The sequence below is a fragment of the Mustelus asterias genome, chromosome 21, assembly GCF_964213995.1.
Source record: "Mustelus asterias chromosome 21, sMusAst1.hap1.1, whole genome shotgun sequence".
Lineage (NCBI taxonomy): Eukaryota > Metazoa > Chordata > Chondrichthyes > Carcharhiniformes > Triakidae > Mustelus > Mustelus asterias.
In genome coordinates, this window is record NC_135821.1 from 61,542,341 (window position 1) to 61,566,376 (window position 24,036).

General features: G+C 45.2%; 1 protein-coding gene across 3 annotated transcripts; it reads right to left on the reverse strand.

Moving 5' to 3' along the window:
* Window positions 1–5,511: 5,511 nt before the first annotated feature.
* On the reverse strand, window positions 5,512–23,489 carry paqr7b (progestin and adipoQ receptor family member VII, b). Of its 3 annotated transcripts, none has more exons than XM_078237977.1 (3): window positions 23,407–23,489; window positions 23,124–23,222; window positions 5,512–7,753 (listed from the first exon to the last, which is right to left on the reverse strand). In XM_078237977.1, the coding sequence occupies exon 3, from the start codon at window positions 7,719–7,721 to the stop codon at window positions 6,663–6,665; it is 1,059 nt and encodes a 352-aa protein (XP_078094103.1). In that variant the 5' UTR covers window positions 7,722–7,753; window positions 23,124–23,222; window positions 23,407–23,489; the 3' UTR covers window positions 5,512–6,662. The 3 variants fall into 3 exon arrangements, with proteins under 3 accessions (XP_078094103.1, XP_078094105.1, XP_078094106.1); XM_078237979.1 differs by having other exon boundaries at window positions 23,387–23,478; XM_078237980.1 differs by having other exon boundaries at window positions 5,518–7,753; window positions 23,120–23,222; window positions 23,407–23,477.
* Between the last annotated feature and the right edge of the window lie 547 nt (window positions 23,490–24,036).

Here is a 24,036-nt window from a genome sequence, read left to right on the forward strand (position 1 = left end):
TTGTACCATTACAAAAACTACCCATTTCCCCCTCTGTAACATGGGCTGAAAAGTCAGGCAATCTCATCTGCTCACGCAGATCCCTTTTGCGACCTATATTGCATTGACTATTAAAGTGCACTCCTGGTTGCTCCCCCACCTTCTACCCTCTGTAAACTTGAGTTATCCAAATAACTGCACCAAGTCCCAGTCCCCTGTACTCACTGACCTATAATTGGTTCCTGGTCAGGCAATAACTTGATTTTAAAATTCTTATCCTTGTTTTCAAATCCCTCATGGCCTTTCTCTCCCCACCTCTTGTGATTTTCTCCAACCCCACAGATATTTGAAATTCTCTCATCCTGACCTTTTAAGCAGTCTTGACTTTAATCACTCCACCCTTGGTGACTATGCCTCCGGGTGCCTCGGTCCACAAGCTCACTTCTCCACCCTCCTTTATTAAGCTGTGGTCATCTGTCCTAATAAATGCTTATGTGGTTTGTGAGTGTCATGCTTTTTATATGTATATAATGTCTCCAGGAAATGCGTGGGACTTAAATTATGTTAAAGATGCTTGCCATTCCTTTTAGCAAACTAATGAAATTAAACAGAGACAAAGCAAGAAAGGCAGTTCCTTAAAGGGACACTTCCTGAAACAAAAATAAAGCAGAAATGAAACTTAAAACATTAAACCAGAAAGTGATTAAAGGGTTAAAAGCCTGGGACTTTAATTATGTTAAAGGTGCTATATAAATCTAAGTTATTGTTGAAGACCCATGGGCACAGATACAATTGGCCAAACGACCTTCTGTGATGTCTGATTCAATAATTCCTTTCTTCAAAACACCTCACGCTCACACAATAGAAGTAAATGTATTTCCCATGTGTAAATTTACTTAATAAATATACACTGCTATTGAGTGACCAAAGTAGCAAATCAATTCCAGTGATCAAAAAACTCAAACAGGCTACTTTTTGTTTTAACATTTTACCAACAAATACATGAAATAAAGTTCACATATCGTATGGGGACAAGAGTATCAAGATCACATGACTAACTACTCACTTATTTTGTATTTACTAAATGGAAATTCAATTGGCCACATCTGGCTTTCCAATTAGTTAGACATGACTAGTGGATAAACAGTGGTTTCATCTCCTAACTCAAAGACCATGCAGCAGGTACAGGGATGGTGTCTGCCCGTGGCAATTGCCGGACCTGCTTGTGTCTAACAAGCCTCTCTTTGCCATCCACCCTGCTGCCTTTAAAATCAAACTGGTAAACATATGGATTAGACTGACAAAAAAAGGGCCACCTTACCCACTTCAAAAGCTACAGTCTGGACATGGCAGGAAGACATTGTGCATTTTACCCTGGCACACTTATGTCACAGTAAGAAGTCTCACACACTTTTCCCACTGATTCTTCACCTGAAGAAGGAGTCTGAGACTCCAAAAGCTTGTGCTGCCAAATAAACCTGTTGGACTTGAACCTGGTGTTGAGAGACTTCTTACTGTGCCTACTCCGGTCCAACGCCGGCATCTCCACACCACACTTACATCATCCAGATTTTGCACATTTGTTGAAGTCCTCTCTCGAATGAAAGATCTGTTTCACCACAATCTGGTTTGTGGGTTTCCCTCCAGCAGCCTCTTTCCTATCTGAACCTAGACAGTACAAAATGGCAGATAACTGTTTTCTCATTCATTCTCAAACTGTTGGTGAGGCCGGCATTTACATTAAATACCATGGGTGGAATTTTCCCTTCTGGAAATTAGTCCTGTGGCAGGGATGGAGATGAGGACTGCTTCCCGCTGAGGATGTTGGTGGGAAGTCATGTCGTATTGCTGATCTTAGCCTCATTAAATATGCATGGGGGGGGGGGGGGGTTTGCAACATTTCGTGTGGGGGTGGGGGTTGGATGTTTTGCACACTGCCAGCATATCCAGGCACCATTTCTAAAAGGCATCTGGATATAATGTACCCCCCTTTGAAATCAAACCCCAGAACTCTCTGAAGCTGGAAAACGGACCTCGTCAAAGGAGAGAAAATAAGCTTTGCCAAAGGTTAATGCGGACTCGAAACGTCAGCTCTTTTCTCTCCTTACAGATGCTCCCAGACCTGCTGAGATTTTCCAGCATTTTCTCATTTGATTTCAGATTCCAGCATCCATAGTCATTTGCTTTTTTTTTAAAACACCTGGGTGGTGTTTGCCCTGTGAGTGTTCAACAGGGGATTGGTTTGCCACCTCCATTAACACACAGTGAACTTCTCAGGCTCCAGCCTAAACAGGAAGGTTTAGGAAATTATGTTTCTTTTTGTAAAATGTTGGTAATAGAAATAAGAATGTAATCAAAAAGCTGAATGCTCAACAGGAATGTAAACACCCATCATTCATACTTTATGGGTTAGCTGTTTCTGTCCGAGTCATTCTAGTGTAAAAACGATCTTAAAGGGGCATTGCACATGTTCAAACAGACAGTATTAGATTAATCTGTTCTACCACACTTGTTATATACACTTCTTTTAAAAACTCTACTGGAAGTCAACACAAAATTAATTATAATCAGCGCAGCATATAGCAAGCGGCCAATCAACTTGCAAACATTTACATCACACCAAATACGTCACCTCCTTCATTCATCCTGCGACCACCAACACTGGTACAGCCACTAGGAAATGATGAAAGAGGCAGTGGCCTAGTGCATTATCACCAGACTATTAATCCAGAAACTCAGCTAATGTTCTGGGGACCCGGGTTCGAATCCTGCCACGGCAGATGGTGGAATTTGAATTCAATTTTTAAAAATCTGGAATTAAGAATCTACTGATGACCATGAAACCGTTGTCGATTTTTGGAAAAACCATCTGGTTCACTAATGTCCTTTAGGGAAGGAAATCTGCCATCCTTACCTGGTCTGGGCCACAGAAATGCGATTGACTCTCGACTGCCCTCTGAAATGGCCTAGCAAGACACTCAGTTGTCTCAATTGCTGCAAAGTCAAAGGATGGTAGGGCAACAGCCAGTGACAACCACACCCACAAATGAACAAAAAATTAGAAAGTCACTGAATGCTGGTTCAATCCATTTTGCCTCCAGCATCGAAGTGATGTACAAGTTTAGACCGTTGTACAGGATCTTGCTCTGTCAAATAAAGCAGCTTTTAACAAGGCCTGTCTCTTCAGGACTGCTGCTCAAGTACTTTCATTGGCAACTAGTCCATTTACCCCGAGCGCACTTGGAGAGGAGTTGTTGGAAGAAGTTTCCATTGCTTGGCAGCTGCTTATAAACTCTAACCTTAGTGAGGCCAGGTTATTGAAATCAGCAGAAAATGGAATATCATTGCAGGGTTCTTAAATTCATAGAATTCCTACTGTGCAAATGGCCACTTGGCCCATCGCGCCTGCACCAACAATCCCACCCAGGTCCTATCCCCATAATGCCACTTATTTACCCTGCTAATCTCCCTGACACTAAGGGCCAATTTAGCATTGCCAATCAACCTACCCTACACATCTTTGGATGGCGGGAAGAAACCGGAGCACCCAGAGGAAACCCATGCAGACATGGGGAGAACGTGCAAACTCCAGTCACCCAAGGCAGGAATCGAACTCAGGTCACTGGCGCTGTCAGGCAGCAGTGCTAACCACTGTGCCACCCTGATAGCACTGCTGCCTCACAGCACCAGGGACCCAGGTTAGATTCTCAACTGTCTGTGCAGAGTCTGCATGTTCTTCCCGTGTCTGCATGGGTTTCCTCCGGCTGCTCCGGCTTCCTTCCAGTCTGAAAGACGTGCTGGTTACGTGCGTTGGCTATGCTAAATTCTCTCAGGTGTACCCAAACAGGCATTGGTGTGGGGCAACTAGGGGATTTTCACAGTAACTGCATTGCAATGTTAATGTGTAACACTAATAAACACTACGTGTAACACTAATAAATAAACTTTATAAATATCAAGTAATCAAAATGTAAAACTAGCTGATCTGCTGTGGCGCTGCTAGAAATGGTGCAATGTTTGCATTCTAACAGCTAGCTGACCAGGTCTGGCCTGTGATAAGGAGATTCAAATAGATCCTCACATCCATTGGAGGTGAATTATTGTTAATGTTGGACACATCAAAGTGAGAACTGCCACCTGACTGTCCTAGTCAAGTTATACCTAGGTCAGAAAAGACAACAAAAATTACTTTTTCTTTCCCCCAAAGATTTGTCAGTTCGGAGAGCCACTTTACGTAAAGGGTACCTCACTGATGCACGCAAGACTTTTACAAAATGTTTAAAGACAGAGATTGGATCCCATTTTTATTTTAGGTTGAGTACGTGGAGGCCGAAAATTTTTAACTCCACTTCAATGCTGTCTCCATCTTTGCCTCCCCATCACCCGCCGCATCGCGGGGGGCTGCTGAATGGGCCATCAAACCTGCTAATTGTATTACAATTAGCTGGTTTGCATAATTATGGGGGCATTGCCCACTGTGGGTGGGAACTCAATCGAGGCCAGCAGCCCAAGTCGGGTGAATCCCAATTTTGGCTAATGCCCCATTCTGCAAGGCACTGGGATTCCCACTGGCCATCTCACGAGGCTGCAGAATCCCACCCAACATCCACTGGATTGATTTCCCCTAGAAAATCCATCAACTCAACACAAACTACAATTCATGCTCAATCAAGAAAAGGTTCATTTGCTGCAGCCACCCAGGCTAGTAGCCATAATTTATTCTTAACAGATCACCCACTCATTCAGTCACATGTGCGCTGTCTAAAGCAGGTCCATGGCTCTTTGTTTGTTTATTCAATCCAAACTCTTTTCTTGTCAGTTTTTGGCAATGGTGGCTTACCACTTGCCTTCCACTCTCAGCGTCATGGCTAAGAGGCAGGTGCCAAGTCCATCTCAGCCAAAATGGGCATCAAACCCATGTTATTCTGAGCCACATGCTAACCATCTAGCCAAGTGAACTAACCAGCCTCCCTCTCTTGTTCTATTTGTTCAATAACAAGCCTAACTTAGAGTGTGCGGTTTTCTGAGTGCAAAACCGTTGGATCCGCAACACTACTTCAATACACAGACTCCCCCAGCACTGAGGCTCAATGGGTACCACTTGTGTTAAGTCATAAGACCGTGGGTTCATGCCCTATACCAGGGACCCAAGTACAACATTTAAATCAACACTCCGGGCTCTGTAATCAAAAGAGAAAATGCTGGAAAATCTGGCAGCATCTGTACAGACAGAAAGTTGATGTTTCAAGTCTAGATGACCCTTTGTCAAAGCGGGTCCTGGTTCTGTATTGAAGCAGTGTTGCATTGTCAAGTTATCATATTTCAGTTGAGATGTTAAATCGAGACCTGGTCTGCCCTCTCGTGTTGAGAGAACAGATCCCTTCGTAAAATGGAGAAGGGCATTTCCTCCAGTATCGCGGCTACTATTCATTCCTTAATCAAATCACTAAGACAGATCATCTGGTCATTGATTACATTGTTCGTTTGTGGTGCACACAAGTTGGGTTTACCAATTTATCACAACGACACTTTCATATAATATTTTATTGAATGCAATGGAACATCACAGGGTCAAGACAGGCACTATATGAATGAGAGTTTGTTCTTCCTCTTGCCCTATGGTGGCTCAAATATACTAGCAGCACAATCAAACTACACCTTTTGTAAAAGATACTTGGCACCAATGGCAGAAGATATCATCTCCCAAGCTGCACACACACTGCTGGAATCAACTGCGTAGAAATTTAACCGAGTCTTCCTCTGGTGCGGATATTACGATGGCTGAGCTTGCAATGACACCAACACAGTGGGCAACTCCACCGAGAAGTCTCTAAGTCAGCTGATCAGGGGTGAGATGGATACGCAGCTGAAACAGCAGAATGCTCAGAGAAATGAGATGCATCGATTTTGTCAGGACCATTTTGCTGCAGTACTTCATTTTCACCACTCAGTGGTACCATAGAGCAACAGGCAGTAATGATCACACACACAGGTCAACAGCAGCTCCGTGACACAATAATGTACTGCATTCTTCCCAATCTGAAATGTTGCCTTTCGGTACACATTAGGGCAGTGAACCAGTCAACCAGCATCAGGCAAAAATGGTACAGTTTGGGAATATTTAACTCTGGATTACTGAAAATTTTGAACATTGATAAAAAGTAGTGAAACCAACAGAATTTACTCGAATTTGGACAAATTAAGCGTACAGGCCAAGGAATGGTTGATAGGTTCAGTGGTCAATTGAGGTCCATTGTTTTCTATCTTCAGGTTTTAAGCATTGGCATATTTAATAATAGCCAAAGCCAAAAGGCACTCATTATCTCAACTCTACTCAGCGACACTTGTCGAACAAATCTGTTTAGTAGGCAGCACCTAGCTCTGTCCGAATCAATCCGCAACATGTAAAGTTGAGTGTAATGCAACAGATACAAGATCGTCTGTATTTACATTGAGAATTCTGTGCACATGCTTGTTGTTTTCCGTAACTGCTGCCTGTCCCACTGCAAAGGTATCGATGCCAAGTTCAAACCGTGATTAAAAAATCCTGGCCACACTGCCAGCTGAAGGAGAGGGCCACTATTCCCCTTCTGTCCACCCCTGCACCCCCCGCTATATCCACCCACCCAAAATGGACGGCGTACTGAAGACAAAAGTCATACGATACTGTGAGGTGGCAGTCTTCATTTGTCCTTGTTGGCAAGTTTGATTTTGATGAGGTGCCTCATGTAAACCGCTGTGGCGATGCTGGAGGAGATGATGAACGCAAAGCTGGTGACCACAGACCAGGTGCAGTCCCTGTGAAAGACTTGGAAGAAGTGCCGCCTGTGTTTGTAATCCAACTGGATAGCCTCCAATTGGGCCAGGGTACACAGAACCATGAAGATGTGGAAAATCTGGTGCCCTTGGAGGAAGATGTCACACTTTCCCAAGAACCACTTTTCTGGGTGAGGGTAAGAGAAGAAATGAGCACTTATGAGGAAGAAGATGATCTGGCCTGTGTGGTACCAAATGGTGGAGTCAGTGCAGCCAGTGGAATGGCAATTGTACATCCGGTGTACCACAGGGCTAATATCCAGCGCATAGGCCAGCCCTGCTGGCACTATCTGGTAGAGTTTGCGTGTCCTGGGATGCAGTACTTTGGCATTGGACTTTGAGTAGCAGCACCCCACGCAGGACATCCAAGCCAACATGGTAGACATTGGAAGGTAGAATGTTTTGATGATGTGGTACCACTCCTCTTCAACAGAGTAGTAGTAATGAACCAGTGCACTACCATACTGATAGATGGCCACGCCAACATAGTCCATGAAAAAGAAGGAGTAGTGGGCAAATTCTGAGCGAGAATGTAAGAGATGGGCCAGAGAGCTAAAAGTTAAGTAGGTGAAGGCAGACAGGAAGAGAATCAACAGTGGCAGTGCGTGGGGATCAGATAAAAAGGCCACCGTCTCGGAGAGCTCCTGAAGTTTGAGGAGAATGACTAGCGCAGCAATCAGGTGGGTCCAAACATTGACAGACTCATTGTGCCGCTGGAACAGGGTGAAGAAGTAGTAACGCCAGTTCTGCTCCACAGGCCGGTAGCCTGAGTAGATGTAGGGTTCCCGGAAGATCTGCGGCACTTCACAATCCTTCACTGTGCACGGCAGGCTGGGAATGGACTGCTCCACCAAGCTCGGGATCTGACGTATCTGCTGGATGTTGATGAAGAGTCTGCCAATCTGTTCCATCACAACTGTTGCCATGGTAACACTGGGGTGGTTACAAGTTCTGGTACCTATATGCAATTTTAAACACAAAGAAAATCCAGTTAATAGGATAAGCGAGGAATAATGTCAAGGCAACTCAAAATTGAAAAAAGGCTGAACGCCAACCCCAGCATAATCAAGGCCCCCACACACCCTGGGGGCATCACAGCTTGGTATGGCTCCTGCTCTGCCCAACACTGCAAGGAACTACAAAAGGTCGTGAATGTAGCCCAATCCATCACGCAAACCAGCTTCCCATCTATTGACTCTGTCTACACTTCCTGATTCCTTGGCAAAGCAGCCGACATAATTAAGGACCCCATGCACCCCGGACATTCTCTCTTCCACCTTCTTCCTTCGGGAAAAAGATACAAAAGTCTGAGGTCACATACCAACCGACTCAAGAACAGCTTCTTCCCTGCTGCTGTCAGACTTTTGAATGGACCTACCTTGCATTAAGTTGATCTTTCTTTACACCCTAGCTAGGATTGTAACACTACATTCTGCACCCTTTCGTTTCCTTCTCGAAAAACCAATCTGTGCGTAGCAAACTCCATAAACAGCCATCGCAAAGAGAATGGAGAGAATGTGGAACTCACTACAACAGGGAGTTCTTAAGGCAAATAGTATAGAAACGTTTAAGGGGAACCTAAATAAAGTACATGAAGGGAAAAGGAAGAGGAGGCTACGCAGTGACAAGGGAAGATAAGAGGTGACGCGAATAGTGCACTGTCAATGTGAAATGGCTGTGCCAAATGGCCAGTTTCTGTACTGTATGTTGCTTTAAGCAATTCAGTTTAAGTGTTGACGGCATTAGATTGGAGAAAGAATCACTGTTGTCAGTTATGTAGCAGGAACTCCCCCATCAGAGGTCCTTTAAAAAAAGGTTACCAATCATGGGACCAAGAGAAAATGTTGGAAAATCTCAGCAGGTCCAGCAGCATCTGTAAGGAGAAAAAAAAAAGAGTGGACATTGAGTCCAGATGACCCTTTGTCAAAGCTCTTTTCTCTCCTTACAGATGCTACCAGAGATTTTCCAGCATTTTCTCTTTTGGTTTTAGATTCCAGCATCTGCAGTAAGTTGCTTTTTACCAATCATGGGATGTTGCCTCAGGTTGCAGGGACAGAAAAATGGAAACCTGGAGTTGGTTTTGCAGTTGAGTCTAAGAGAGGGCTATAGGTGGTTTGAAATTGTCAAGAGAGTTTGCAGCTGTGATGGTTTCAGTGTTCTAAAAACATTACAAATCCCACCCCCCCCACCCACCCCGGGCCAGAAACTGCACACAATTACAGCATCCTCCCCACCCCAACTCCTCAAGTGCACAGCCCCAGAAATCTACTTCCCTCAAGACGTTGGAAGTCTAAATTTCCATGTCAACACAGGATGTTCAGTGGAGTCTCTAACTCAGGACTCCTTTTGAAGATTAATCAGTTACAGTAACAACACTAACATCCCTTCTCTGTGTTTGTTTTCTGTCTGCCTGTTTGAAGCAGATTCTGGATGACACCGTATACAACCCCCTGGCTGAAGTGACTGAATCCAGGTCGCTGCGAAGCCAAAAAATCATCAGATCCATCTCAAGCAATGAATCACCACAATTTGTGTGCGAGGTCATTTTGCTTCCTCACATTCATTAACCCTTTCAAACCAATATCAATATTTAGATTCGCATTCACTGCTTAAACACAAAAAGGAATGGAATTCTTTGTGACTGCCATTATAATGAAAATGTCTACATGCACGTTTGGCGAATATACCCCCTAAAGAAACAGCTTGGGGGGGGGGGGATTTAGAGAAACAAGATCTGAACACGTAACAGGCAAAAGGCCCCAAGTTTAATGTTTCTACATGAAGTCTGCTTGTACAGAGTCTCAATTCATATCCGACTGGGAAAGCAGCTCAGAACTACCCTAACTTGGCAAACCCAAGGCCAACGTGGAAAGTAGACAAATAGCACATTTGGGCAAATGCAACCACTTTTTATTGTTTGGGTCGGTGGGGGAGGAGAGAGAGAGAGAGAGAGAAAAGGAGAGAGAAAAAAAAAGTGTGTGGAGGGAATTCTGCACTGTAGCAAAGAATGTTTGACGGCACAGTGTAGAGCAGTGGTGAGCAACTTGCAGCCCATAAGGGGGCACATTGGGCCCATCAGGGTTCCGAGTGCTGCCCGAGACATTTTGTTAATGGTTACCCAAGCACAGAGCTGCCACATTCCACTGATTTCTGCCTACATAGTTTTTCTCCTTCCGGTATGACTGAAATGATATGTAACAAAGCAAGGGCATGTGAAATGGGGTGTGTACTGATAACGCACATAGAGCGAGTGCACGGCCCTCAGTCAGCGCCCAATCATGCGCAAATATTTATTTTGCTTTTACCATTTGAAGTTGGTACAGTTCTAATATATTAATGATTAAGCATTTTCAATAGCTTATGAAATATTCAACCTGTATTAAATGATTTTAATCTTATGCATGGGGTCATGGTTAGTGAACCAGCCCAATTTCAAGCTTGCAGCCCACTGAGATGAAGGAGGGCCACTCATGCAGCCCACTCACTAGCCTAGGTTGCCCACTGCTGGTGTAGAGGGAATTCTACTCTATCAAACCAATGCTTTACTTGCCCTGGGAATATTTGATGACAGTGTAGATGGAGTTTTACTCGAAAATGACAAGTGAACTTTCATTTCACGTGGTCAACATACCCCCCAAAGTGTTTGTCAATGAAACTTATTCAGACAAACAAACATTGCAAGTGAACAGGAATGTTCTTGATGGTGGAGTGTTTTGTCAGCATATCAGAACTCTCCTGATCTTATTTGCAACCTTATGCTTTGCCCAGGTATTTGATGTGTTGCACAGCTCAGCGTGCGAATGCCTCCTGCATATCCAACAGTAGACAAAGATATAATTGAGGTCATTTTTAGGCAGGTTTGCTCCTTCTGAGGCAGACATGAAAGGGGTTTGCTTGTATTCTGCACACGAAGGAAAAGAGTGCCCTATTGTGTTCCCAAAGTGGTCGGGGTGAAATTATTTTTACAATGAAAGGTTGCAGGTGGAGGAAAAGGAGAGAGAACTGGAGAAAAAAAAAAGGAATATTCGATTACTAAGAGAAGTCTTGTGTTTACAACTTCACAACATCAAAACATCCACACCGGAAGCTTGGTCAAGCTGACAGCTACACACACCACGCAATCGAGCCGAGTTGGCAGCGAAACCAACTTCAGATCAACGGATTGTTATTAAAGGAACAGAATTTGATCTCTCCCCTACCTGTGGATCTTATAGAATCACAGAATCCATGCAGTGTAGGAGGACATTCGGCCCAACAAGTCTCCACCGATTCTGACAGTACCTTACCCAGGCCCTCTTCCCCTGCTTGATCCCCATAACCCCACACATTTCCCACGGCTAATCCATTTAATCTACACATCTTGGGACACTGAGGGGCAATTTGGCATGGCTAATCCATCTAACCTGCACATCTTTGGACTGTGGGAGGAAACCAGAGCACCCGGAGAAAACCCACGCAGACACGGAGAGAACATGCAAACTCCGCACAGACAGTCACTGGAGGCCGGAATTGAACCCGGATCCCTGGTGCTATGCAGCAGCAGTGCTAACCACTGTGCCACCGTGCTACTTGTAGGAAGGGGGTGACCGTTAAATGTTTCGGGTGACTTTTGCACCTTGCTCCCGCATGCCCCAACCTCTCCGTAACTTCATGCTTGGTTGGACAAGGCCTAGGCCTGCTTGCTGCACCTTGCCTAAATGGAGTTCCTCAAGTGCCCAATTTTAGACCACTTAAGGGCTGTTTCACACCCAGATTTAATTTTCAGGTTGGCGGGATGAGTTCAGGGGCCAGGAGCGGGGAGACCCCAAAAATGTGTGGTGTTCAGGCATTGGCAGGAATGTTGGAGAGGCGTGGCACAGGGTAGGCACCACCCTTTTAACTTGGGCACACGCCCCCCCCCCCCCCCCCAAAAAGGTCCTTTTTATCCCACATCCTCACTACCCTCTCCTCTGGACTTTCTCTCCCCACCCTGAGACTCCCACATTTATTTGGCCCTGGGCTCCCAGAAACTAGGCTCTGGAGATGGCATGCAGTCCCAGGCCGGTCCACTGCTGGCCAAATCAGATTGACCGGTGGCTCTGAGGCAGGACAGACTCTGAGGCAGGACAGAAGTCCTGTCTTCAGCCACTAATACTAAATGGTTGCAGGGCAGGCAGTATCTGGGCCCTGGCCAAGGATGATAACCAACTACAACTTTTTATAATGGGTGCATCACAGGAATGTGGTCAAACAACATTCAACGCAGAGCGATACAGACAGGTGACTATAATCTGTGGCAAAGTGCTTGGTTTCAAGGAACATCTTAAAAGGGAAAGAGCCGGAGAGGTTTAGCGCAGGAATTCCAGTGCTTACAACCTTGGCGGCTGGCAGCACAACTGCCAATGGTGGAGAGATTTAATTCAGGGATGTGCAAAAAGTCAGATTTGGAGGAGCATGGAGATTGGAATGGTTATAGGGCTGGAGAAGATTAGAGAGACAGGAAGGGACAAAGAACCACGGAGGGATTGGAGAAAGATTGAAAATAAAGGCATTGCAAGACCGGGAGCCAATTTAGGTCACCTACCAAGGGAGTGGTGGGTGAATCAGACTTGACGCAAGTTACAATACGGGCGGCAGAGTTTTGGATGCGCTCAACTTTATGCTTGGCGCAAGGCAAGAGGTCAGCCAGGAGTGCACTGGAATAGTGTCCTTCAGGTCTCGGATATTTACATATGAAATTGACAGGCAGGGCAAAATCAAGTGGTCTGTCTAGCCTACCCCACACTTACAATGGCCAAAGCATCATAACTAGATATTCCAGAACCTGAGCCTAAAAATCTAGTAAGAAGTTTAACAACACCAGGTTAAAGTCCAACAGGTTTATTTGGTAGCAAAAGCCACACAAGCTGTCGGAGCTGCAAGCCCCTTCTTCAGGTGAGTGGGAATTCTGTTCACAAACAGAGCATATAAAGACACAAACTCAATTTACATGAATAATGGTTGGAATGCGAATACTTACAACTAATCAAGTCTTTAAGAAACAAAACAGCATGAATGGAGAGAGCATCAAGACAGGCTAAAAAGATGTGTATTGTCTCCAGACAAGACAGCCAGTGAAACTCTGTGGGGGTTACAGATAGTGTGCCATGAACCCAATATCCCGGTTGAGGCCGTCCTCGTGTGTGCGGAACTTGGCTATCAGTTTCTGCTCAGCGACTCTGCGCCGTCGTGTGTCGCGAAGGCCACCTTGGAGAACGCTTACCCAAATATCAGAGGCCGAATGCCCGTGACCGCTGAAGTGCTCCCCAACAGGAAGAGAACAGTCTTGCCTGGTGATTGTCGAGCGGTGTTCATTCATCCGTTGTCGCAGCGTCTGCATAGTTTCCCCAATGTACCATGCCTCGGGACATCCTTTCTTGCAGCGTATCAGGTAGACAACGTTGGCCGAATTGCAAGAGTATGTACCGTGTACCTGGTGGATGGTGTTCTCACGTGAGATGATGGCATCTGTGTCGATGATCCGGCATGTCTTGCAGAGGTTGCTGTGGCAGGGTTGTGTGGTGTCGTGGTCACTGTTCTCCTGAAGGCTGGGTAGTTTGCTGCGGACAATGGTCTGTTTGAGGTTGTGCAGTTGTTTGAAGGCAAGAAGTGGGAGTGTGGGGATGGCCTTGGCGAGATGTTCGTCTTCATCAATGACATGTTGAAGGCTCCGGAGGAGATGCCGTAGCTTCTCCGCTCCGGGGAAGTACTGGACAACGAAGGGTACTCTGTCCACTGTGTCCCGTGTTTGTCTTCTGAGGAGGTCGGTGCGGTTTTTCGCTGTGGCGCGTTGGAACTGTTGATCAATGAGTCGAGCGCCATATCCTGTTCTTATGAGGGCATCTTTCAGCGTCTGGAGGTGTCTGTTGCGATCCTCCTCATCCGAGCAGATCCTGTGTATACGGAGGGCTTGTCCGTAGGGGATGGCTTCTTTAACGTGTTTAGGGTGGAAGCTGGAGAAGTGGAGAATCGTGAGGTTATCCGTGGGCTTGCGGTACAGTGAGGTGCTGAGATGACCGTCCTTAATGGAGATGCGTGTGTCCAAGAATGCAACCGATTCCGGAGAGTAGTCTATGGTGAGTCTGATGGTGGGATGGGTGAAGGTGGAACCTTCAACCGATGCTATATACTAGATACATCGATGACATTTTCTTCCTTTGGACTCATGGTGAACAATCACTGAAACAACTATATGATGACATCAACAAGTTCCATCCCACCATCAGACTCACCATGGACTACTCTCTGGAATCAGTTGCATTCTTGGACACACGCATCTCCATCAAGGACGGTCACCTCAGCACTTCACTGTACCGCAAGCCCACGGATAACCTCACGATTCTCCACTTCTCCAGCTTCCACCCTAAACACGTTAAAGAAGCCATCCCCTACGGACAAGCCCTCCGTATACATAGGATCTGCTCGGATGAGGAGGATCGCAACAGACACCTCCAGACGCTGAAAGATGCCCTCATAAGAACAGGATATGGCGCTAGACTCATTGATCAACAGTTCCAACGCGCCACAGCGAAAAACCGCACCAACCTCCTCAGAAGACAAACACGGGACACAGTGGACAGAGTACCCTTCGTTGTCCAATACTTCCCCGGAGCGGAGAACCTACGGCATCTCCTCCGGAGCCTTCAACATGTCATTGATGAAGACGAACATCTCGCCAAGGCCATCCCCACACCCCCACTTCTTGCCTTCAAACAACCGCACAACCTCAAACAGACCATTGTCCGCAGCAAACTACCCAGCCTTCAGGAGAACAGTGACCACGACACCACACAACCCTGCCACAGCAACCTCTGCAAGACATGCCGGATCATCGACACAGATGCCATCATCTCACGTGAGAACACCATCCACCAGGTACACGGTACATACTCTTGCAATTCGGCCAACGTTGTCTACCTGATACGCTGCAAGAAAGGATGTCCCGAGGCATGGTACATTGGGGAAACTATGCAGACGCTGCGACAACGGATGAATGAACACCGCTCGACAATCACCAGGCAAGACTGTTCTCTTCCTTTTGGGGAGCACTTCAGCGGTCACGGGCATTCGGATTCTGATATTTGGGTAAGCGTTCTCCAAGGCGGCCTTCGCGACACACGATGGCGCAGAGTCGCTGAGCAGAAACTGATAGCCAAGTTCCGCACACACGAGGACGGCCTCAACCAGGATATTGGGTTCATGGCACACTATCTGTAACCCCCACAGAGTTTCACTGGCTGTCTTGTCTGGAGAAAATACACATCTTTTTAGCCTGTCTTGATGCTCTCTCCATTCATGCTGTTTTGTTTCTTAAAGACTTGATTAGTTGTAAGTATTCGCATTCCAACCATTATTCATGTAAATTGAGTTTGTGTCTTTATATGCTCTGTTTGTGAACAGAATTCCCACTCACCTGAAGAAGGGGCTTGCAGCTCCGACAGCTTGTGTGGCTTTTGCTACCAAATAAACCTGTTGGACTTTAACCTGGTGTTGTTAAACTTCTTACTGTGTTTACCCCAGTCCAACGCCGGCATCTCCACATCATGCCTAAAAATCTAGGCAGACATTCCTTTACAGTACTGCGGTGTCAGAGGTACCATCGTTTGGACGAGACATTAAACCGAGGCCCCATCTGCCTGCTTGGTGAATGTAAAAGATCCCATGACACTATAATCAAACAGAGCCCGGCCAATATTTATCCAATTAACATGATGAATACAAATGATCGTCATTTTGGGGAGGCAATAGCCTAGTGGTATTATTGATCAACCTGTTATACCATGCCCGTGACATACACTTCTTTTAAAAACTCTCTGTTGGAAGTCAACACAAAATGAATTATCAGGTCAGTTACATAATAAACACAGCATCTCGCAAGTGGCCAATCAGCTCGTAACCAAGGAAAAGATGCACGAGGTGATGGCCTAATGGTATTACCACCAGACTATTAATCCAGAAACTCAGCTAATGTTCTGGGGACCCAGGTTCAAATCCCGCCACGGCAGATGGTGCAATTTGAATTCAATAAAAAATATCTGCAATTAAGAATCTACTGATGACCATGAAACCATTGTTGAAAAAACCCATCTGGTTCACTAATGCCCTTTAGGGAAGGAAATCTGCCATCCTTACTTGGTCTGGTCTACATGCGACTTTAGAGCCACAGCAACGTGGCTGACTCAACTGCCCACAGGCAACTACGGGTGGGCAATAAATGCCAGCCAGCAACGCCCATGTCCCACAAATGAATAAAAAAAGTTTGTGGGAGTTTGCTGAATGCAAGTTAGTTGCCGTGTTTCTAAGATTACAACAGTGTCTACATTTCAGTGGCTGTCCCAAAGCACAGCCAGTGATTGTAATGCAAGCCTTTTTTTTTTTAAAAAGGGAGGGGCAAAAAAAAACAGGCAAAAACTGTGAGCCAAGGCTAAAATGTACCATGCAAAATTCCCATCTGACCATCACAGGCAACTGAGAAGGAGATCATTAAGGCTTAGCATCTCATCAAAACAGTACTGCCACTATTCACAGATGCTAGCTAATAAACTTGAAGTTTAAAAAAAAGACCATGGCAAGAGACACCCATTAGTCAAAATCCTGAACTGGGCGAGGACAGACATGCAACAACAGTGCCTATTATCAAACACCCCGAGCTACAAAGAAACAAGCCGAATTGGCTCAGCAATGCAACCGAAACCTTACTGCCTCTGAAATTCACCAGCATTTATGTCACATTTGCGCTTCTCATCCTGTCCTTGCATCTCTGCCTTAAAAAAGGCAGGAATAAAATGGTGTCCTCAACAGTGAACTGGAGCTCTTGTTTTGAAGGCCCAGGCTTCAACTGATGGAAGTTTTGAAAATTATGAACTAGTTCAAAAGGTAACTGCAGAAGAGTTTGCTTGAAAGGAAACCAAAGCCAGGGGTCATAAGTACAAGATGGTCATGAATTAATCCACTAAGGGATTCAGAAGAAACTTTGTTAGAATATGGAACTTGCTACCACAAATGGTCGAGATGAATAATATAAATGCATTCAAAATGAAGCTAGATGAACACAAGGGAGATAGGAACAGAAAGTTATGTTAATAAGAATGAGATGAAGTGTGTTAGGAAGAATCACGTGTGGAGCATAAATACCAACATGGACCAATTGGATGAATGGCCTATTTCTATGCTGTACATTTTATCTAACTTGTATTTGGTATTATTGGCAGTTTGCTTCTTTGAACGGAGGGTGGAGCTCCATGGACAAGGTGCGATGACGTTTCCTGCCTCCGGAGTTGGCAGCCCGCCTCACTTCAATGACGATACGGCCTACACAGGCATCTGTGTAACAAGGCAGGTTTTCAGACAGTCATGTCAGCAGAATGCTGGGTTTCCACCCGAGACAAAGTCCTAGCCCTACAGTTCACCAACGCTGCCACTCAATGACAAGCCTCACTGATCTCAGGCAGGTATACGCATTCACTCCAGACCAAATCGTCCATGGCCAACTGGGTAGCACCCCCAACAGAGTTTTACAGTCATGGGTTCAAGTCCCCACTTCAGAGACTGGAGCACACAGAGTGATGCTCCAGTGCAGCAATAAAGCACTCTCAGAAATGCTAATCTTAGACCGTGTGCCATCTGAAATAGGTGGAAATTCCACTAGTCAAAGAAGAGTTCTCCCCAGTGTCCTGGTCAATACTTATCCTTCAACCAACACCTAAAGCAGATCATCTGAGGTTTTATTTCGTTATTTGTGGGAGCTGGATGCGTGTTAATTGGCTGTCATGTTTTCTATATTACAACAATGACTAAATTTCAGAAGTACTTAATTGGCTATAAAGTGCTTTGGGATGTCATGAAAGACACGGCAAAAATATCAGAAATGTAAACTTTCCTTAACTCAGGTTTGCTAATGCTTAGACACCAAATCAAATGTGCAGCACTCCAGCCATATGACACACGCACACACATCACTGAAGGTTTACTAATGAGCTCAATAGTTGAGATTGGTATAATATGGAAGGAAGCAAAAGGAGGAACACATGAGCTGTAGGCACAGAGACTGGTAGGCTACTGTGGTTTGAATTAACTACAAACTGTGCCCTTAGTAATTGTCAGTACACCAATTTATTCCCCTCCACACAAGAGCAGGCAACCTGTCTGACAATGGAAATGTTGGTATGTCTTGATGGAGCCTATAACAATGTTAGTCTCTGCAGATATTGAGATTATACATCCAAAACACTAAAATGATTTTTTAAAGTTATAATTCCCAGATAATTAAGAGGGGACAATTTTCTTTATGTCCCTTTTCAACTCCTCTACTGAAAACACTGTCTCGTACTAAATTTAGCTCCATCTCTCCACATGAAAGCCTGCTGAACAAGCTCGGAATGGTAGTGGTGGTGGGTGGGTGGGTGCTCAGTCCTAAGTCAAATTGCGAACAGAAGCATGTTGCAGCACAGGGGAAGGAATGGTAGCCAAGGAAAGATAGAGAGAATTGCAATCAGAGGCAGGAATATGGGGTGGGATTTTCCAGCCATGCTCACCCCAAAACTGAAAAATCCCACCCAAGGCCAACGGACCTTTGCATGACGCCACCCATCCCCGCTACGATTCCCGTGGTGGGCAGAACAGGAAAATTCCCCCCACAGTCGTATTTCACCATCTCCAGTACATTGTAGTACAAAACCAGAATGGGATACATTCCATAGCTAATTAATTGGCACGGACAGGGCATAAATTCAAAAATGTACATATTTTTATGCAAAATGCTCAAGGCAATTTTTAAATTTTGCTTCATTATTCAGTTTAACCAACGTCAGAGTAAACTGGCACAAAAGAAACTCGCAATTCAAAGCAGACCAGATTCAAATGGAGTTCATGCAGGAGAATGATGAGAGAATACACAGAATCTATCAAGAGAAGTACTTAATTATTTGCTACCAAAATCACAAAACCGTTTACTGTAAGTAAATGCCCTGGCTACGGACAGATATGCAAATAATTGTTTACTGAAGGCTACATATACTTTCATCTATATTCATAAAATGAAAATGCACTCTGTACCTAACTCAGCTTTAAAACACAGTACACAGCTAGCAATTTGCATCTGGTCTCCTGCGTATCTCCCACATGCCAATTCTCTTACACTTATCCAATAGTATTACACAGGAGGCAGCCATTCACCCAACATGTCCAGGCTGATCCTTTCCAAGAGCAAATCAGCTCATCCCACTTCCCTGCTCTCACCCCATACCCATGCAATCATTTTCTCCCTCAAGTTTCCAAAGGTGTGTGGGTTAGGTTGATTGGCCATGCTAAATTGCCCCTTCGCATCAGGGGGATTAGCATTGTAAATTCATGGGGTTACAGGGATAGGGCCTGGGTGGAATTGTTGTCGGTGCAGGCTTGATGGGCCGAATGGCCTCCTTCTGCATTGTAGGGATACTACGATCTCTTGAATAAGTATTTATTCAATTTCCTTTTGAAGGAAACTACTGGAATCTGCATTCGTTATCCTGTTGGCTAATGCATCCTAAACCCTAACCACCCGCTGCATAAAAGTCTTTCCTCACATCACCTCCGGTTCTCTTCTCAAATCCTCTAATACTGTGTCCTCCGGTCACCAATCTACAGCTATTTGAAGCAGTTTCCCTTCATTTCCTCTTTTTTCCATTAGAGCCTCTGCTTCTTTATGTCTTGCACTCAAATTTCCTTCTTAAAACTCCATATTTTGAATTTCACTGTAGTGTCTGACTCAGTTATTCTGAAACCTTATCAATCTTTAACTAAAGATTTTCATTTCTAACATCGAGTTTCATGCCACATTCATGCCCTTTTCGCCCGAGCCACCCGGGTCCAGTTACCTAATCTGCCATTTAATATATAACGTCTCTGCACCTCCTCACAGAATCGTCTATTGGTGTTGCTATGGAAAGGAACCTTCTAGAAAACGATAAAAACTAGCATCAAGGCTAAGAAGGAGCTGCATTTGCTCAAATGGTTATATGCTTTATTTATTGCTAATAAAAATGGGAATAAAGTAATCTTTCCACAAGAGGAATTCAAGCCTTGGGTAGTTCTGGGGAGGGTGTTGTGTGAAGGATAAAGGGGGAGGGAAAGAGAAGAGAGCGGGAAGAGTGAAAGTATGTTACTCCCCACGGTTCAGCTCCCCATGTTACCCCTGAATTACAAGCTGGAGCCAGGCTGCTCAGGTGCTTATAGTCAAAGACCCAGGACATTCAATTGGAAATAGACCTTATCTTGCACAAAATTCTCAGCAAATTGTGTTATGCTATGACACTGACTACTGTGCAATGCAATAAATTCTGAAAGAAAGAGGGGGAAGGGTGAGTGACAAATCTGAAAATACACAACGATTCAACAAACAATCTTAAGTGTTCTGAACCTCATTTATGCAAAATAAAATAATTGCGAATCTTCACCCTAAGATTTGATTGATTAAAATACAAAAAATGAAAACGAGAAAAAAGACTACTGTGTACAGTTCTACTGCCACACTACCAGAAGGATGGGGAGAGACTTTGAAGAGGGTACAGAAAAGATTTACCAGGATGCTGCTTGGCTTTGAGGGTATTAGCTATGAGGAGAGATTGGACAAACCTGGTTCGTTTTCACTTGAATGTCAGAGGCCGAGGAGTGATCCGATAGAAGTTTACAAAATGGATAGTCAGACTCTTTTTCCCCAGGGTGGAAATGTCAATTACTAGGGACATAGGTTTAAGGTAAAAGGGGGAAACGTTTAAATGAGACATGAGATGCAGGGTTTTTTTGTCCTTACACAGGAGGATGGTAAGTGCCTGGAATGCGCTGCCCGAGGTGGTGATAGAAGCAGACACAATAGCAACATTTAAGAGACATCTTGATAGATACATGAATAAGCAGGGAATAGAGCGATATGAACCATGTAGAGGCAAAAGGTCTTTAGTTTAGGAGGGATTCATATGTCAATGCAGGCTTAGTAGGCTGAAGGGTCTGTTCCCGTTCGTACTGTTCTTTGTATGTGAAGACTTCCAGTGCTAGTTAAGATCAAATGTTCACACAAAGGACCTTGACACATGGTGGGGAAATGAGAGAAAGGAAGACTTCCAGTGCTAGTTAATATCAAATGCTCACACAAAAGACCTTGACACATGGTGAGGAAATTAGAGAAGGTAACGTTCACATACTTATATGTGTAAAAATTCAAGTAAAGGACTTAAAATTTAAGTGAATTTAAACTCCCCTCTACCCTTTGGATTCTTTACACTTCTGCATCAATGAGACAGCTGCCTCCTGATGTTTGTATAAGAACAAAGAACAAACAAAGAACAATACAGCACAGGAACAGGCCCTTCGGCCCTCCAAGCCCGTGCCGCTCCCTGGTCCAAACTAGACCATTCTTTTGTATCCCTCCATTCCCACTCTGTTCATATGGCTATCTAGATAAGTCTTAAACGTTCCCAGTGTGTCCGCCTCCACCACCTTGCCTGGCAGCGCATTCCAGGCCCCCACCACCCTGTGTAAAATACGTCCTTCTGATATCCATGTTAAACCTCCCCCCCTTCACCTTGAACCTATGACCCCTCGCGAACATCACCACCGACCTGGGGAAAAGCTTCCCACCGTTCACCCTATCTATGCCTTTCATAATTTTATACACCTCTATTAAGTCTCCCCTCATCCTCCGTCTTTCCAGGGAGAACAACCCCAGTTTACCCAATCTCTCCTCATAACTAAGCCCCTCCATATCAGGCAACATCCTGGTAAACCTCCTCTGTACTCTCTCCAAAGCCTCCACGTCCTTCTGGTAGTGTGGCGACCAGAACTGGGCGCAGTATTCCAAATGCGGCCGAATCAATGTTCTATACAACTGCAACATCAGACCCCAACTTTTATACTCATATACACAGACCCCAACTTATATAAGCATTGCCTGTCTCTCCCTCCCTCAGCCAATTCATTCCCCCAAGAGACCAGTCTTCAACCATGAGCCTAGACTTCACCCATCTTATTTCATCACAATGTGAGGAACATGATGGGGCGGCTGGCCAGCCAGAGTCATTGGATTGATGTAGAAGGAATCCTGGCCAATTCTTTTTCCCCTACTTAGTCAAGAGATGTGGAGGGCCAACTTTAGTGTCCAGAATCCCTGCTCATCTAAGATGATCAAATGCAGAAGACCTCATCAAACTTGAGGTCATCTGATGAAGCTGGTGTAGCACGCCAGGATGAGAAATATCAGTTATATGCAGGGACTAGGCAAACCAGATTAGATGGGGGGGGGGGGGGGGGGAGGGGGTAGATAAGTTCCAAATGACAAAGAAATTAATCAGTTTTTTTTTAAAAATACCATCATCCATGCTCATGAAAGAGACGGCAGAGGGAGAGGAAATTCCCATACTGTTGAGTCAGCCACCCACTTCAGTCCATTTTAGTTTAATCCCCAGAAAGTAAAGCACTACCCTCTTCACCCCACCACACCTTCCAACTCTGCACTGTATGGCTAACACATGTCCATGAAACCCACCAACACAAAATTCTCATCCTCCCTCAAGGTCCCACTGGAGAGCTCAAACAAAAAGCAGCAGCTCTCTCGTTGGCAAGTTAGGTGGCTTGGCTATGCTAAAATTGCCCCTTAGTGTGCCCCAAAATGTATAGGTTGAATGGATTAGCCATGGTAAAATTGCCCCTTAGTATCCCAAGGTGTGTAGGTCAGATGGATTAGTCATGGTGGATATGTGGGGTTACAGGGATAAGGCAGGGGAAGACAACCGGGGTAAGATAGTGCGTGGGTGAGTCGGTGCAGACTCGCTGGGCCGAATGGCCTCTCCTGCACTGTAGGGATTCTACCATTTAGTCATTTGTTTCAATGCTGTTCGTACACACATTTGGCTGACACGTTTCCTGTACTACAAAGTGCCTGGACTGCAATGAGAAGTAGCTTATTGTCTATAATGTAAACATAGTACAAGTTATTTCAACTCTGGTCAGCATTTCTAGAAGTTTCAGCAAGATTCGACCCCACCCAGTCCAAAAGATAGAAAATATTCCAAAGTAACGAGCTGTGAAAATGCCCCAGTGGGTTTTCTCCGGATGGAGGGGGTTTACTCGCGGAGACCAATCATTCCGGGAGCCTGTGGGACTACCCGAGTCTCCCACTGACATGGTGATAGACCCAAACAAACATTTAACGCTTCCAAGGAAACAACTCATCCATTAAAGCTAATGTTTGTGAATGGATGAGGAGACCAGCGTCGCGACACCCAGTTTATGTCAATTACCAGGCAGAGAAAAACAATCTCCACTGCCCTGACACTCACCGATTTATTGGGAACCTTAGCACTTTCCAAGCGCAGAGTTCGGTCTGAACATCACCCTCCGAAAGCCGCCACCGCCGGCGTTTCCGAAAATACATTCACCTGCAATTTAACGAGAAAAAAAAAGCCAGTGAAATAACGAGTGTTAATTACAGATGTAACTGACACCCTTGTAATAAACAAACGGGGGGGGGGGGACATTGCAGAGTGTCCCCCCCATCCCCATCATTGTAGGTTAAACTTTTCAATGCAGATTTTAAACGAACATCTAATTGTTGAATGGTACCGTTCAGGGCGTCTCCAACACGTATCTCGGCCTGGATGCTACTCCACTGGCGACTTCCCCGCCGCTCGATACACTGTATCCCCGCCCCCCAGTCTGATACACCGCGTTCCAAATCCCTGTCAATCAACCGCCCCGCCGCAGCCAATCAGCCCACCGCCCCTTGCGTCACCCCACCAATCAGCTCGGCCCTGCTGGGGCGGGGCCGGCAAGGAGGCCCCGCCCCAGTCCTCTTCGTCCCACGTGGGTGTCACTGTTGCAAGCAAAACAAGGGGAACGCAGCGCTGGACACAAGGGCGGGGCGTGGGGGTTTCTTTGCGTGTTGCAAAAGTTATTCCTTTCATTTAATCAACTCTTTTCCCCCACCACTCCCTGAACTCGATTAATGTGTAACCAGCTCTAAGTTTGCGGTGTCGATGGTAGTCATGATATCATGACTAACCAGCTCTACCCAGGCGGTTCCAGTTATTGATAAGCCAACCCTCTCATGAGCAAATTGCTAGTTAACACTGTCACTGGACACACACAGCAAAAAAAATGGCCAAAGTGCCCAGCATAGGTTAGTGGGTCCAGGAATTTATTTATTTATCAGTGTCACTAGTACAACACTGCAATTAAGTTAATGTGAAAATC